Source organism: Gobio gobio, assembly GCF_949357685.1.
Source record: "Gobio gobio genome assembly, chromosome: 17".
Classification (NCBI taxonomy): Eukaryota; Metazoa; Chordata; class Actinopteri; order Cypriniformes; family Gobionidae; genus Gobio; species Gobio gobio.
The window spans coordinates 46,880,414-46,894,360 of NC_137110.1; the positions used below are offsets into that span (position 1 = coordinate 46,880,414).

The following is a 13,947-nucleotide window of genomic DNA, read 5'->3' on the forward strand; positions in this document are numbered from 1 at the left end:
CATAAACATTATAGGATGCGTGCTAGCCAGACAGGATTTAAACTTTGTCGGCTGGAGACCCACGTCTGGTTTGAAGACAAAACACTTACCAAGGACAATGTTCTCTCACCATTCCTGATTTCTAACACACACTCAGCGTCCGGTATGGTCTTGTGGATGTTAGGGCAGAAATGAAAGCTGATGCTCTCCATATGGTTTTCTGTCATCTCTGTGAGCGTTCATATGTAAATTGTGCAAGCTTATTTTGCCCATTTGATCGAAAGATCTGAAAAAAACACATTTACCCGTCAGATTAAAACACCAGGTGAGACAGATTAAAGGTCTGCCTCGTCTTGGACAAGAGAGACAGATTAAAACACCAGGTGTAAACTGGTATGTGTCTGCCTCGTCTGCTTGTGAGCCGATCGACCAAAACGCATCTTAATACCAGGTGTAAACTTGTTCATAGAGACCATTGATGGCAATGGTTCTATGATATACTTTGGCTTATGATCAGTGGCGGCTGGTGATAATTATTTGTGTGTGGGGGTGTGTTTTAGAAAAAAACTATTTTCGCGGGGGGGGGGGGGGCAGTATCAAGATGCATGTTGACTAAATTCAAGCATTAAAGAGAAAACAGTGTCTTCACTTTTATCTTTTTACTAGGGCTGGGCAAATTAACGCGTTAACGCGGGCGATTAATTTTTTCAGCTTAACGCGTTAAAAATATTTAACGTTAATAACGCAGCGTCCGTTTTTATATCCATTTTTGCCTAGCGTTACATGATCACGCTCTTATAGATGCTTCCAATCGCGACAAGACACAAGAGAACGCGCTGTATGTCAATGTCCAGTGTGTGTGTGTGTGTGTGTGTGTGTGTGTGTGTGTGTGTGTGTGTGTGTGTGTGTGTGTGTGTGTGTGTGTGTGTGTGTGTGTGTGTGTGTGTGTGTGTGTGTGTGTGTGTGTGTGTGTGTGTGTGTGTGTGTGTGTGTGTGTGTGTGTGTGTGTGTGTGTGTGTGTGTGTGTGTGTGTGTGTGTGTGTGTGTGTGTGTGTGTGTGTGTGTGTGGCTGCGTCTCATGTCAGCTAATCGATGACTCTGACACACACACACACTCGACACACAGACAGAATCGCGTCAGTCTCCTGCTCACATCGAGTTCTCTTTTGCTCTTGAACAAACAATAACAACAAAAAAGAATTTTGAGTATTCTCATATTAGGAGTCTTAAATTAGTTAAATAACGTCTTAAATGAACTTAAAGAGTTAGAAATAGAGATGCGCGGGACAGCGCGTCAGATCCGCGTCATGTTCGTCAGTGGCTGTTCTTAAAGTGACAGAAGCACTGATGATGCCTGTCATTAATGTTCATCAAAGAACAACGGGAACAGAGAAAATTGTAGCTTTAATGATGATTAATCTATATTACATTTATTATTTTAAGAAAGCTGTTTGATAACTATTACATTTCTGTATATGTCTAACAGGGAAGGCCATGGGTAAATATCACATTTATTATAATGGGTTTATGTAAAGATTGTTTTAAGTTCACTTAAATTAAAAGTTGTTTTTTTTTAAAGCCTAATAAATGTTGAAATTGGGAGCTTTCAGTAATACTGTAATGTAACGTCATTAATGTTTCATATAGACATTAGTATCAGTGATACTGGCCTTCATTCATAAAAACACGACAATACAACACATATTTCAAATATACTGTCTTTAAATTGTTTATACATTAATTTGGAGAGTAACTGAAATTATTACAATATCAAAATATTAAAAACTTAAAATATTAAAAAATTAGTTAAAATTTTTTAATCGATTCCCAGCACTACTTTTTACACATTCATTTCCCACATATAATTGAATGAGGAAAGGAAAAACAAAAGAAAACAGCAACGACAGACTAGCATGTTGACTACTTGAACATACATTTTGCTCTCCTTTCTTTCTGGCCAGCAAATTTCTCAATGACTCTCTGATTAAAGTCAGTCATCTCAGTAGTGTCATGACGTTTGCATTGTTCAGTCAGATATTTGAAGTCTCTTACCGAAAATATTTACAGTATATATATCTCTTACAGAAATATTTGCCCGTTGTTGTCCACAAAACTTGAGTACCGACACTTTGAAATAAAAGACAGGGAAAGCAATAAAGGGCATTGCTAACAACACATCCAGTCAGCCACTTACGTTTCTCATAACAAGCGCGTGAAGCTCAGAGTGCAGCTTCATCCTCTGTCACTGGCCTGCTGCTGGATTTGTAAATCGCGTTGGTCTGGTTCGGGATCCTTTATCCTTTTTTTTTCTTCCAACGAACGCCTTGTGAAAGAATTTGGTTTAACTGCTGCCATCTCTACGAAAGTGATCATTAGGGATGGCGAAAACTAAACATTTTCTTGACCGACCACCGAGCCTCATTAGCCGGTTGAAACCGGTTAACCGATTAGTTTAAAATATGCTGCGCTATTTGAAATAACAGCCGCGAGCCGCACCTGCAATTTCGCAACTCTGTCGCATCTCTCTGCCGCTCTGCCTCCCGCTCTCACACACACACTGTTGCGGCGCCGCCGCCTGCCTTCCACTCACGTCACATTTTTTAAATCCCCTACAGCGCGAAACATGAGTCCCGAAAACGCAGCGCCGAGGAGCTTGTTTGTAATCGGAGGACAAATGGCTCCTTAGTTTCGAAATGGTTTGGGTACAAGGTGATCGCATTGAAAATAAAGGCATTTGTCTAGCGTTAGAAGCTCATTTGAAACATTGCCGCGGCTCATTTAAGAAAATGACAGCTCCGAAGAGACGCTGCTTTAGTTTGAGGTAGTGCTAACAATAATAAAGAAAGATGATGATCAACACCTTATGTGTTACCACTGAAATGTAGATGTAATATATTTCCAAATGTAAGCCCATCTTATGCGGAATGTTGTCTAATAGACTGCAACACGATAAAACCAATGGATAAAACAGGCACCTTCAGAATGCGTAAAAGACGCACCGGCCAAGGCAGGTCTAACTCACTGTGTGCCTTCTAATTAAGCACTGTATCACACAAGTTGCAACTTACATCTGTGTCGTTCTTTTTGGTGAAATGGTCCCACACACTACTTTTCTTTGCACGCTTCATACTGTCGTCTGCCCTGGCTCTAACCGCAAACCTTTTGAGCGCGCAAACCCAAACGCTGTGACCTCGCGGCAAATGCTTTTATTGGTTTATTAAGTACAAACAGTCGAGTTATGAAAAATTGAGTGTGAGGGATTTGTTCACTTGTTCACAAAAAGATTTTGGAATGAGATGGCTAACTGTAGTAGCGTTTAGTCCACTGTCTATAATAGCCTAATTTAGAGATCACTTTTTTTTTTTAACCGATAACCGACAACTTTGATCGGTTAACGTTGATACGGTCAACCATCGGTCAAACGGTCATCGGTTAACATCCCTAGTGATCATCCTAACAAGGTTTTAGCGGAGTTGGAGTGATGGTGTCGCCCGCGAACTTTCGCTTTAGTTGCGAAGAACGGAAAGTTGAATGACAGGTGACGAGAACCAATCAGATTGGATAAAATAACGCGCATCCAATTCTGATTCGCCGGGGACGCAGCGACCTGCGTCCGGAGGAGGATCTTTAAGAAACCAATTAGAGACCAGCTTCAGGTCACATGCTGCCCGTAGATTTTTGGACTCAGATAGACATCCATTTGTCTGGCGTCCCTCGCCCATGAAACCGCATGAAACATATTGAAGAACATATAAAATAGTTAACCCATCAAAGACAGTTTTTATTAAATGCTGAGGCTCTTACTAACAGCCAGCACGTCGTATGAGTAAATTATTTTATTTTTATTTCACTTTTATATCTTTTTTGTATACATGTATATTTCTGGAATTTTGATGGGGGCGGCGCCCTAGCGCCCTCTATTGACCAGCCGCCACTGCTTATGATGCTTTTGAGAAATGCAGCCTCTTTCAAACTTCAAACACACTTCGTTGTAGCCTGATTTTGTTCGAAATGGCATCACTAGTTTGTTCTTTGAGTTTGCTTGTGTTTCTGGGCTTTTAAGGCTGATTAACACTGAACTGACAGATAATGACCAACAGCAATGAACACGTTTGTTGAGTTTCGTCGTCTCTATGTATTATCCGTTTGTGCTTTTTGCTGTTGGTCGGCATTTGCCATGGACATCACAAATCTTCAGCAAAGCCAGCTCATTGTAGAAGCCTTGTCCATAAATCAGATGGACCCTGAAGGATCTGTGTGAGTGTCTGATGGTGTTCTCTGGTGTTTGTTCAGATGCCCTCGACCGGTGAGTGGACAGGGACTCTGGGCAGAAGCGGGCCCATGGGTGAGATCCCCTGTAGACGGATGCGCAGCGGCAGTTACGTTAAAGCTATGGCTGACCTTGAGGATAGCGACGACTCCGATGTGAGTCCCAAACCCTCTCCGAAAAGCACCGCACGGAGGCAGAGCTACTTACGCGCAACACAGCAATCACTAAGTGACCAGTTCCCCTCAAGAAAGTAAGTGAACATGTTTAACACACATATCATTTTCCTGTTTTTACACTGTATGCAAAACCCCAGTGACCCGTGTCCGTGCCGAAGGCAGGAGATATAATAGGGTACACAAACAAAGAAACACACACTGGTTTTCTGTCAAGACGCCAAAGACCGTGTCTGAGGTGTGAGCTGCATTATTTCATGCCTTCTGTATCCGGATGAGTTTAATTGTGTTTATTTCTCTCTCGAACACACTCAGAATCCAGCTGTGCTTGTTCATGTGCTAGATTAAGCACAGCTAGTCTCTCTCCCTCTCCATATGCTGTACTTCTCCACAACCTTTCTGCTGTTCACATGTTAAAAAAAAGGCAGTGGAGTTTGTGGACATGAAGTCTGCATTGCCACGTCAACCAATTGTGTTTTTCCCCCACTGTCCACGGGTATCTGGTACAGATCAGATCACGTTGTATACATGTTAATCACAAAAACCATGCTGTCTCAAATCAGATGTTTTGTATGAATTGTAAAGTATTTATTATATTGATTGCGCAGCCTTTCTAATACCGAAGTACCGATATTAAATCGATACCATACAGGGTCTGAATTTTGCCGCGGGTATTGCGCATAATTTTACTCACTCTCGCAAGTTTGGGGTGTATGAAGCGGGAAATTACCGCAAATTTTTATTAGTAAATTAATCAACACAGATTATCACATCCAATCAGGCATTTGGAAACTTTCTTGTGAGAAGTCATTTCTGCAATACTGCGCGAGACGCCCTTCTCTAGCTCTCAAAATGTGCAAATTGCTTCAAGACATCACACCTGCACTATAAAAGCAATCTGCAGGCTCAGATTCAACACTTTCGCTGTTGTTTCGGAAAAGCTGACGGAAATCACTGGCCCATGTCTTTTTAAACCTTGCCAATTTGAACATGCAAGCGATTTTATAGCATTTCATAATACATGGGATGGGAGCTCTTTAAGAGAGAGTTTTCTTTGCGCTCAAACCAACAGCAAACACACAAGCCTAAAGAGCTGGCGCATTCCAAATCAAGTTGTTTTTCCTTAGTCAAAGACACAAAATTATTTTGAAATTGTCCATCTTTAGTAAGTAGTCACATAATCACAGTTGGTTATGTCTTTCGCAAATGTAAATAGTGCAATAGTATGCATGCAAATATTATGAAATCTAAATGTCACTGGTTGAAATCGAACGCTGGAGATTTTGTGATATTTAAACGATACGATCTTATGTATATGCGTTGATCAGTGTTAAAAGAAAATAAATGTCTAAATTAGATCGTTGGAATTATGCACTCACCTGTCGATCTCTTCATGTCTTGTACAAGTCAGGAATGGCAAGTGACAGATGCTTGGCAAGGTTTGATGGTTCTTCATCAGTTTTATAACTAAAGTAATTCCAAATTTCATGTTTACTCCTTTCTTTATTAATTAGTTTTGGGCGTGTTGAGTGAAATTCTACTGCTGTATTCATTTTGTTCTATGTTGCCACATTTGCCTGTTTCACGTCAGTTTGGGAAGCGCGCTGCCACCTAGCGGTGAACTTCGGAACAGCAGCATATACCTAAATGAGCAAAATCATGATATCGTACCGTTTGAAATAAAATATATACCGGTATTTTCCCAGTACCGGTATACCGCGCATCCCTAGTGCAGAATGAATTGCTTTAGTACAACGAACCCAGTGTCATTTTAGCAAAACTAAATATTTTACTAACTATAATGTATTTACTGATTTTTTGAATTAACTTTATATATCATGATATATATATATATATATATATATATATATATATATATATATATATATATATATATATATATATATATATATATATATATATATATATATATATATATATATATCTTTTAATTTTAGTTCAAGTTTTAATTATTTTTATAATTTTTATATAATTTCTATTTAGCTTTAATTTAATAGAACTTTTATAGTTTTAGTTAACAATTATAATCAACTGAAGCATTCTACAAATAGGCTTAATTTTCAGTATAATTTTACAAAAAAAAAATTTTTTAGGGTTTTGTTATGAAGTATGACTGGGACATGTTTTTTTGTGAGATTGACCCTATACCTCTTACCTTCCTCTCCTAACCCAGATTTAGGCTGTGTTCGTAATGATATACTAGCTTATTGCTTAGTGACTAGTATGCATTATACGCTGTATTCTTCTGATTGCTATTTTTAATAATAGTAAATAAAACATTAAATGAAACAATACTAATAATGTTTCAAACATGCTACATGTTGTCACATGACCTCAACACGAAGCATGTGAGAATTATCGTGTTAAGTAAACTTGGTTTAAAAATATCTTTGCCAGTTCAGTCAAATAATGATTCAAAATAATCATTGCATTGTGAGCAATTATAGTATGTTATTCAGGGATTCAATGCATACAGAAATATTTGCATGTAGTTCCCAGAATACTTAATTTCTTGTGCTGAAATAGTTTTAGTTAGATGTTAGTATGCTGTTCTGAACATAGCCTTTGTCTCTGTGTGTTTTCACCATTTATAAGATTCTTTACTCAAAATGACTCAAACGTCTTGGTTTGAAGCCACGCCTCTTCTATTTTAAGCACCTCCCGCTTTCTGTACTATATAAAGCTCCTCCCCGTTCCCCACTCCCATCTTACCCTGCAACCCTGCCTTCTCTCCAGCCGTCTGCTGGACTACTCCATGCTGCAGGGGGATCTGGAAGCTATCTGGTCCCCCCTCCGCAGCATTACTACCCTGCAGCAGATCGGACGCTCTGTCAGGTCAGTGCAGTGACTGACCGACTGCTGCTCCTCACTGACCGCACAAGGGAGTCGTCGCACCAGCGCTGCTTTCCTGAACTCCTCTCAAATTAGGAGTGCTGATTGAAAATTGGTTTACTATTGGCCAACTCATTCTTGAAACAGTTCTCCTACTCTGAGATGTTTAGTCTCTGAGGTTGCTTTCTCCGTATAGCCCATTTGTGGACAAGTGTGATTTAATGTTGGGGTTTTGGTGATTTGGACAGAGAGAAAGCATCCTCTGCGTTTGTAAGCTCTGCTAATGCTCATCCTAACTGCTATAAAAGCTCTGCTTGGACATTGAATGAAAACGGTACTTTGCTGATTGGTCATTAGCATTTGTGCAGCAATTTTCAGGTCTCCTGTGGTCACCAGACTAATGACACCAATCAGCCTAGATGCATGGATGGATGATTGGATGGATGGTTGAAAGGATGGATGGATGGATGGATGGATGATTGGATGGTTGGATGGATGGATGGATGATTGGATGGATGGATGGATGATTGGTTGGATGATTGGTTGGATGATTGGTTGGATGGATGGATGGATGGATGGATGGATGGATGGATGGATGGATGGATGGATGGATGGATGGATGGATGGTTGAATGGATGGATGGATGGATGGATGGATGGATGGATGGATGGATGATTGGTTGGATGGATGGATGGATGATTGGATGGATGATTGGTTGGATGATTGGTTGGATGATTGGTTGGATGATTGGTTGGATGGATGGATGGATGGATGATTGGTTGGATGATTGGTTGGATGGATGGATGGATGGATGGATGGATGGATGGATGGATGGATGGATGGATGGATGATTGGTTGGATGGATGGATTGGTTGGTTGGTTGGTTGGTTGGTTGGTTGGTTGGTTGGTTGGTTGGTTGGTTGGTTGGTTGGTTGGTTGGTTGGATGATTGGTTGGATGGATGGATGGATGGATGGATGGATGGATGGATTGATGATTGGATGGATGGATGGATAGATAGATGGATAGATGATTGGATGGATGGATGGATAGATGGATGGATAGATGATTGGATAGATAGATGATTGGATGGATGGATGATTGGGTGGATGGATGGATGGATAGATGGATGATTGGATGGATGGATGGGTGGATGGATGGATGGATGGATGGATGGATGGATGGATGGATGGATGGATGGATTGATGATTGGATGCATTTCCATTTGCTTTTTGTGTAGTAGATCAGGGGTTTTCAAACTTGTGGATGCCATGGGCCCCCAAATACGATGGTCCTCGTGCAAGGGACCCCCATTCTTACATATAAAAGGCGTCTATAACGTTTCTTGTATAAAAATGCAATATTAATTTTTTCACAGTATACTGTGAAAAAAAAAAATAATATAATAATAATAATATATATATATATATATATATATATATATATATATATATATATATATATATACATACAACAAGTATATATATATAACAAATATGTTAAAATATTATTTGGAAAATATTTAGGTTCTATTAGGTTACACTATTTTTTCTACTCATAATAGTACTGTACCATCAGATTTATTTTAGATTTTTTTACATCTATTTTTTTATTTAAATCTATTTTTATTTATTTATTAACTTATTTTAATGTATTTTAATAAAAAAAATATTTCTATCAAATTTTTATTTATTTTTTAACAGTCTAATAGTTTTTCAAGGATTTTCTCTAAACATTCCCACGGAACCCTTTAGCACCCCCTTGTGGCCTGAGTTTGAAAACCACTGCAGTAGACTATAGAGGCTCTCATCTGAGCGTTCTCTCATCTCCTGCCTGTTCTCTTCTCTCCGTGACCCCACTCCCCTTCCTGTCCTCAGCTGTCTTCCTTCTCTGCGGGAGTTCTCTGGGAATCGCAGTCTGGATAACCTGGACTGCATCGGAGGCAGTTCTCCGTTCCCAAACTGGGATGATGATGACTTCAGTCAGGGCTGCAGCACGCTTGGACGCGGCAGCTGCATCAGTCAGGTCAGACGCCCACATGACCTTTGAGTTAATTACAGGGCAACAGAGGCGTCTGAAGATGAGCTCACCTGTGCACGACACTGACTTAGCAGAAAATCATCTGAAGCATCATAATTACATATATTATAGAGATTAATACTCAATAAAAAGCAATTTGCACTGAAAATAATGAGTCTTTCTGTTAAATAACTTCATTAATGGGCTGATTTAGCTGTGTGTCGCTTGTGACCTTTGAGATTATCACTGCAAATGATAAGAAGCCTTGCATACACGAATCGGCTAAATGACTAATTAGCAATTGAACAGATAAAAAATAATCTAGTCTCATGAGGTTTTCAATTGCATGCACACACCAATCACACCGTGCACCCATCACTGTTCTTTTTCAATCATCACCTGCCGCTGTCTCACCAGATGCGAGATATGGAGTTGAGTCGGCATTATGGAGATGAGTTGGAGGACATGCATCCTCACTCCCGATGCAACGAGCCTCCCGATATGCCCATGCCCACATGCTTCCGGTCACGCAGCCACAGTTACCTTCGTGCCATTCAGGCGGGCTGTTCTCAAGACGATGACGACACGGCATCAATGGATTCTGATTCCCCGCCGCCCACCACCACGACAACCGTGCGCACCTACAGCAACAGCACCGGTGAGTTAGTACCGCAGACATTAGATGAGAGTCAGCTACAGTCTGAAATGAATAAAGATAATAAAACATCTCTGGATTGTTTCTGTTACAAAGAGAAGAAACTGTATTTCAAGAATTCATGCTTTGTTAAAAGAGCACTCCACTTTTTTTGAAAATAGGCTAATTTTCCAACTCCCCTAGAGTTCAACAGTTGAGTTTTGCCGTTTTCGAATCCATTCAGCCGATCTCCGGGTCTGGCGGTAGCACTTTTAGCATAGCTTAGCATAGATCATTGAATCTGATTAGACCGTTAGCATCTCGTTCAAAAATGACCAAAGAGTTTCGATATTTTTCCTATTTAAAACTTGACTCTTCTGTAATTACAATGTGTACTAAGAACGACGGAAATTGAAAAGTTGCGATTTTCCTGACCGATATGGCTAGGAACTATACTCTCATTCCTGCGTAATAATCAAGGAACTTATTAACAAAGCGGCGCAATGATATTATGCAAGAATGAGAGTATAGTTCCTAGCCATATTGCAAAAATAAATCGCAACTTTTAATTTTCATTTGGTCTTAGTACACAATGTAACATATAAGTCAAGTTTTAAATAAAAATAATATCAAAACTCTTTGGTCATTTTTGAGCGAGATGCTAATGGTCTAATCAGATTCAATGATCTATGCTAAGCTATGCTAAAAGTGCTACCGCCAGACCCGGAGATCGGCTGAATGGATTCGAAAACGGTAAAACTCAACTGTTTAACTCTAGGGGAGTTGGAAAATGAGCCTATTTTCAAAAAAAGTGGAGTGTTCCTTTAAAGGTGGGGTAAGTGCTTTCTGGTAACCGAAGTTGATTTCAAATCACCAAAACAAACACGCCCCTATTTTGATAGCTCCGCCCCACACATACATAACCCAGGCAACGACTATGGCGGAATCTGCTGTGCCAGCCGGCCGAGGGTACGATGTAATCAATAAGTGAAAGTAATGTGTGTTACTATGGTAATCCAGTTCGAATGTTCAGTGAAAAAGTCATCCCTTACATCCCAAAAACACAAACACAGTTCTCTTGAACAACTCGATAGCACGAGCACGACAGTCCAACTAACGAACACATTACAATTATGACAAGATTAGAGGGTCATATCAATCACTAAAAGAGGAAACAAAGTAAACAAACATATATTAGGAGTTCATTATCGTACTTTTCGGACACACTTTGGGAGCTGACACTTGAAACAGACAGTGAGGAGGTTTAGACGCTCCAGGCTTATACAGTGTGGAAATGAATGGGTCTTTATCATCGCTGAAGTGAACGACAATACGATCGCAAATGGACAAGCAAGCGAACATGACACACGAACCTATCAAGCAAAAGCCAGCATATACACTCACCTTAAGGATTATTAGGAACACCATACTAATACTGTGTTTGACCCTCTTTCGCCTTCAGAACTGCCTTAATTCTACGTGGCATTGATTCAACAAGGTGCTGAAAGCATTCTTTAGAAATGTTGGCCCATATTGATAGGATAGCATCTTGCAGTTGATGGAGATTTGTGGGATGTACATCCAGGGCACAAAGCTCCCGTTCCACCACATCCCAAAGATGCTCTATTGGGTTGAGATCTGGTGACTGTGGGGGCCATTTTAGGACAGTGAACTCATTGTCATGTTCAAGAAACCAATTTGAAATTATTCGATCTTTGTGAGATGGTGAATTATCCTGCTGGAAGTAGCCATCAGAGGATGGGTAAATGGTGGTCATAAAGGGATGGACATGGTCAGAAACAATGCTCAGGTAGGCCGTGGCATTTAAACGATGCCCAATTGGCACTAAGGGGCCTAAAGTGTGCCAAGAAAACATCCCCCACACCATTACACCACCACCACCAGCCTGCACAGTGGTAACAAGGCATGATGGATCCATGTTCTCATTCTGTTTACGCCAAATTCTGACTCTACCATCTGAATGTCTCAACCGAAATCGAGACTCATCAGACCAGGCAACATTTTTCCAGTCTTCAACTGTCCAATTTTGGTGAGCTTGTGCAAATTGTAGCCTCTTTTTCCTATTTGTAGTGAAGATGAGTGGTACCCAGTGGGGTCTTCTGCTGTTGTAGCCCATCCGGATCAAGGTTGTGCTTTTCAATTGTTCAATTGTTTTCAATTACTTTTTGTTGTGGCTTCACAAATGCTTTACTGCATACCTCGGTTGTAGCGAGTGGTTATTTCAGTCAAAGTTTCTCTTCTATCAGCTTGAATCAGTCGGCCCATTCTCCTCTGACCTCTAGCATCAACAAGGCATTTTCGCCCACAGGACTGCCGCACACTGGATGTTTTTCCCTTTTCACACCATTCTTTATAAACCCTAGAAATGGTTGTGCGTGAAAATCCCAGTAACTGAGCAGATTGTGAAATACTCAGACCGGCCCGTCTGGCACCAACAACCATGCCACGTTCAAAATTGCTTAAATCACCTTTCTTTCCCATTCTGACATTCAGTTTGGAGTTCAGGAGATTGTCTTGACCAGGACCACACCCCTAAATGCATTGAAGCAACTGCCATGTGATTGGTTGATTAGATAATTGCATTAATGAGAAATTGAACAGGTGTTCCTAATAATCCTTTTGGTGAGTGTATTAGTTCTGTGAAACAAAACAAAACCAATGTTACTCGCCTATCGAGAAGAAATAAAGGAACCTCTGCCTTCGCTCCTTGAGTTCTCTCCAGCGCTGGAAAGCTGATCGTAAGCCTTCTTTTGTTCCACAGACATCTTCCACATTTGTTTTTTATCTGCCATCTCTCTCTTTCTGTCGTCGCTCGGCAAATGTCCGTCCTGTGTCGTGTATTTTGAATAATGACGTGCAGTGCTCTCTTCTCCCCGTCATTAGTAGACATGCCCCTTACTGCTTTTTTGATTGGCTATAAGTTTGTTTTGGTATTCGGCCCGAGACACTTTCATAAAGCTGATTTAAAATACAACTTCCCCCTCCTTTAAAGGGTTAGTTCACCCAAAAATGAAAATTCTGTCATTAATTACACACCCTCATGTCTTTCCAAATTCGTAAGACCCTCATTCATCTTCAGAACACAAATGAAGATATTTCGATGAGATCCGAGAGCTCTCAGCAATTTAATGAACACTTTCAAGGTCCAAAAAGGTATAAAGACATTGTTAAAATAGTCCATGTGACTCCAGTGGTTCAACGTTAAAGGAACACTCCACTTTTTTTGAAAATAGGCTCATTTTACAAGTCCCCTAGAGTTAAATAGTTGAGTTTTACCGTTTTTGAATCCATTCAGCCGATCTTTGTATCTGGCGGTAGCACTTTTAGCATAGCTTAGCATACATCATTGATTCTAATCAGTCCATTAGCATCTCATTAAAAAAATGACCAAAGACCCTTTCAATATTTTTCCTATTTAAAACTTGACTCTTCTACAGTTAATTAGTGTGCTAATACCAACTGAAAATGAAAAGTTGCGATTTTCTACACCTGTATGGCTAGGAACTACCTTATCATTCTTGCGTAATAGTCGCGGATCTTCGCGGCCGTACCATGGCTGCAGCGGCGCAATGATTCGTTGGTATTCATTCTGTGAAACATGGTGGTAGTATACACCTTCGACTTACTATCACAGCCCTTTACAACACACAGAACCATGGCTAATCACACAGGTAAATCCACAACACAATTTGTCGGCTGCAAGCCTGAAACTTTCTCTGTAACTACACGAACTTAGTGCCGGTCACATTGAAAGTTACCTAGCTGGGCTACTTTCAGGCGCTGTGTTCCGTCATTGCACTGCTGCAGCCATGGTACGGCCGTGAAGATCCGCGACTATTACGCAGGAATGAGAAAGTAGTTCCTAGCCATATAGGTGTAGAAAATCGCAACTTTTCATTTTCAGTTGGTATTAGCACACGATGTAACTGTAGAAGAGTCAAGTTTTAAATAGGAAAAATATTGAAAGTGTCTTTGGTCATTTTTTGAATGAGATGCTAA

The 13,947-nt window shown here is 40.3% G+C and overlaps 1 protein-coding gene across 1 annotated transcript in view; it reads left to right on the top strand.

Moving 5' to 3' along the window:
• dlgap4b (discs, large homolog-associated protein 4b) overlaps positions 1 to 13,947 on the top strand; it is a gene marked incomplete at its 5' end in the record, with an annotated part of 49,865 nt that overhangs the window by 2,306 nt on the left and 33,612 nt on the right. Inside the window, 4 exons of the mRNA XM_079841140.1 lie at positions 4,273 to 4,499; positions 7,180 to 7,278; positions 9,152 to 9,299; positions 9,711 to 9,951. Coding sequence (XP_079697266.1) covers positions 4,273 to 4,499; positions 7,180 to 7,278; positions 9,152 to 9,299; positions 9,711 to 9,951 — 715 coding nt within the window. The remainder of the gene's footprint in view (positions 1 to 4,272; positions 4,500 to 7,179; positions 7,279 to 9,151; positions 9,300 to 9,710; positions 9,952 to 13,947) is intronic.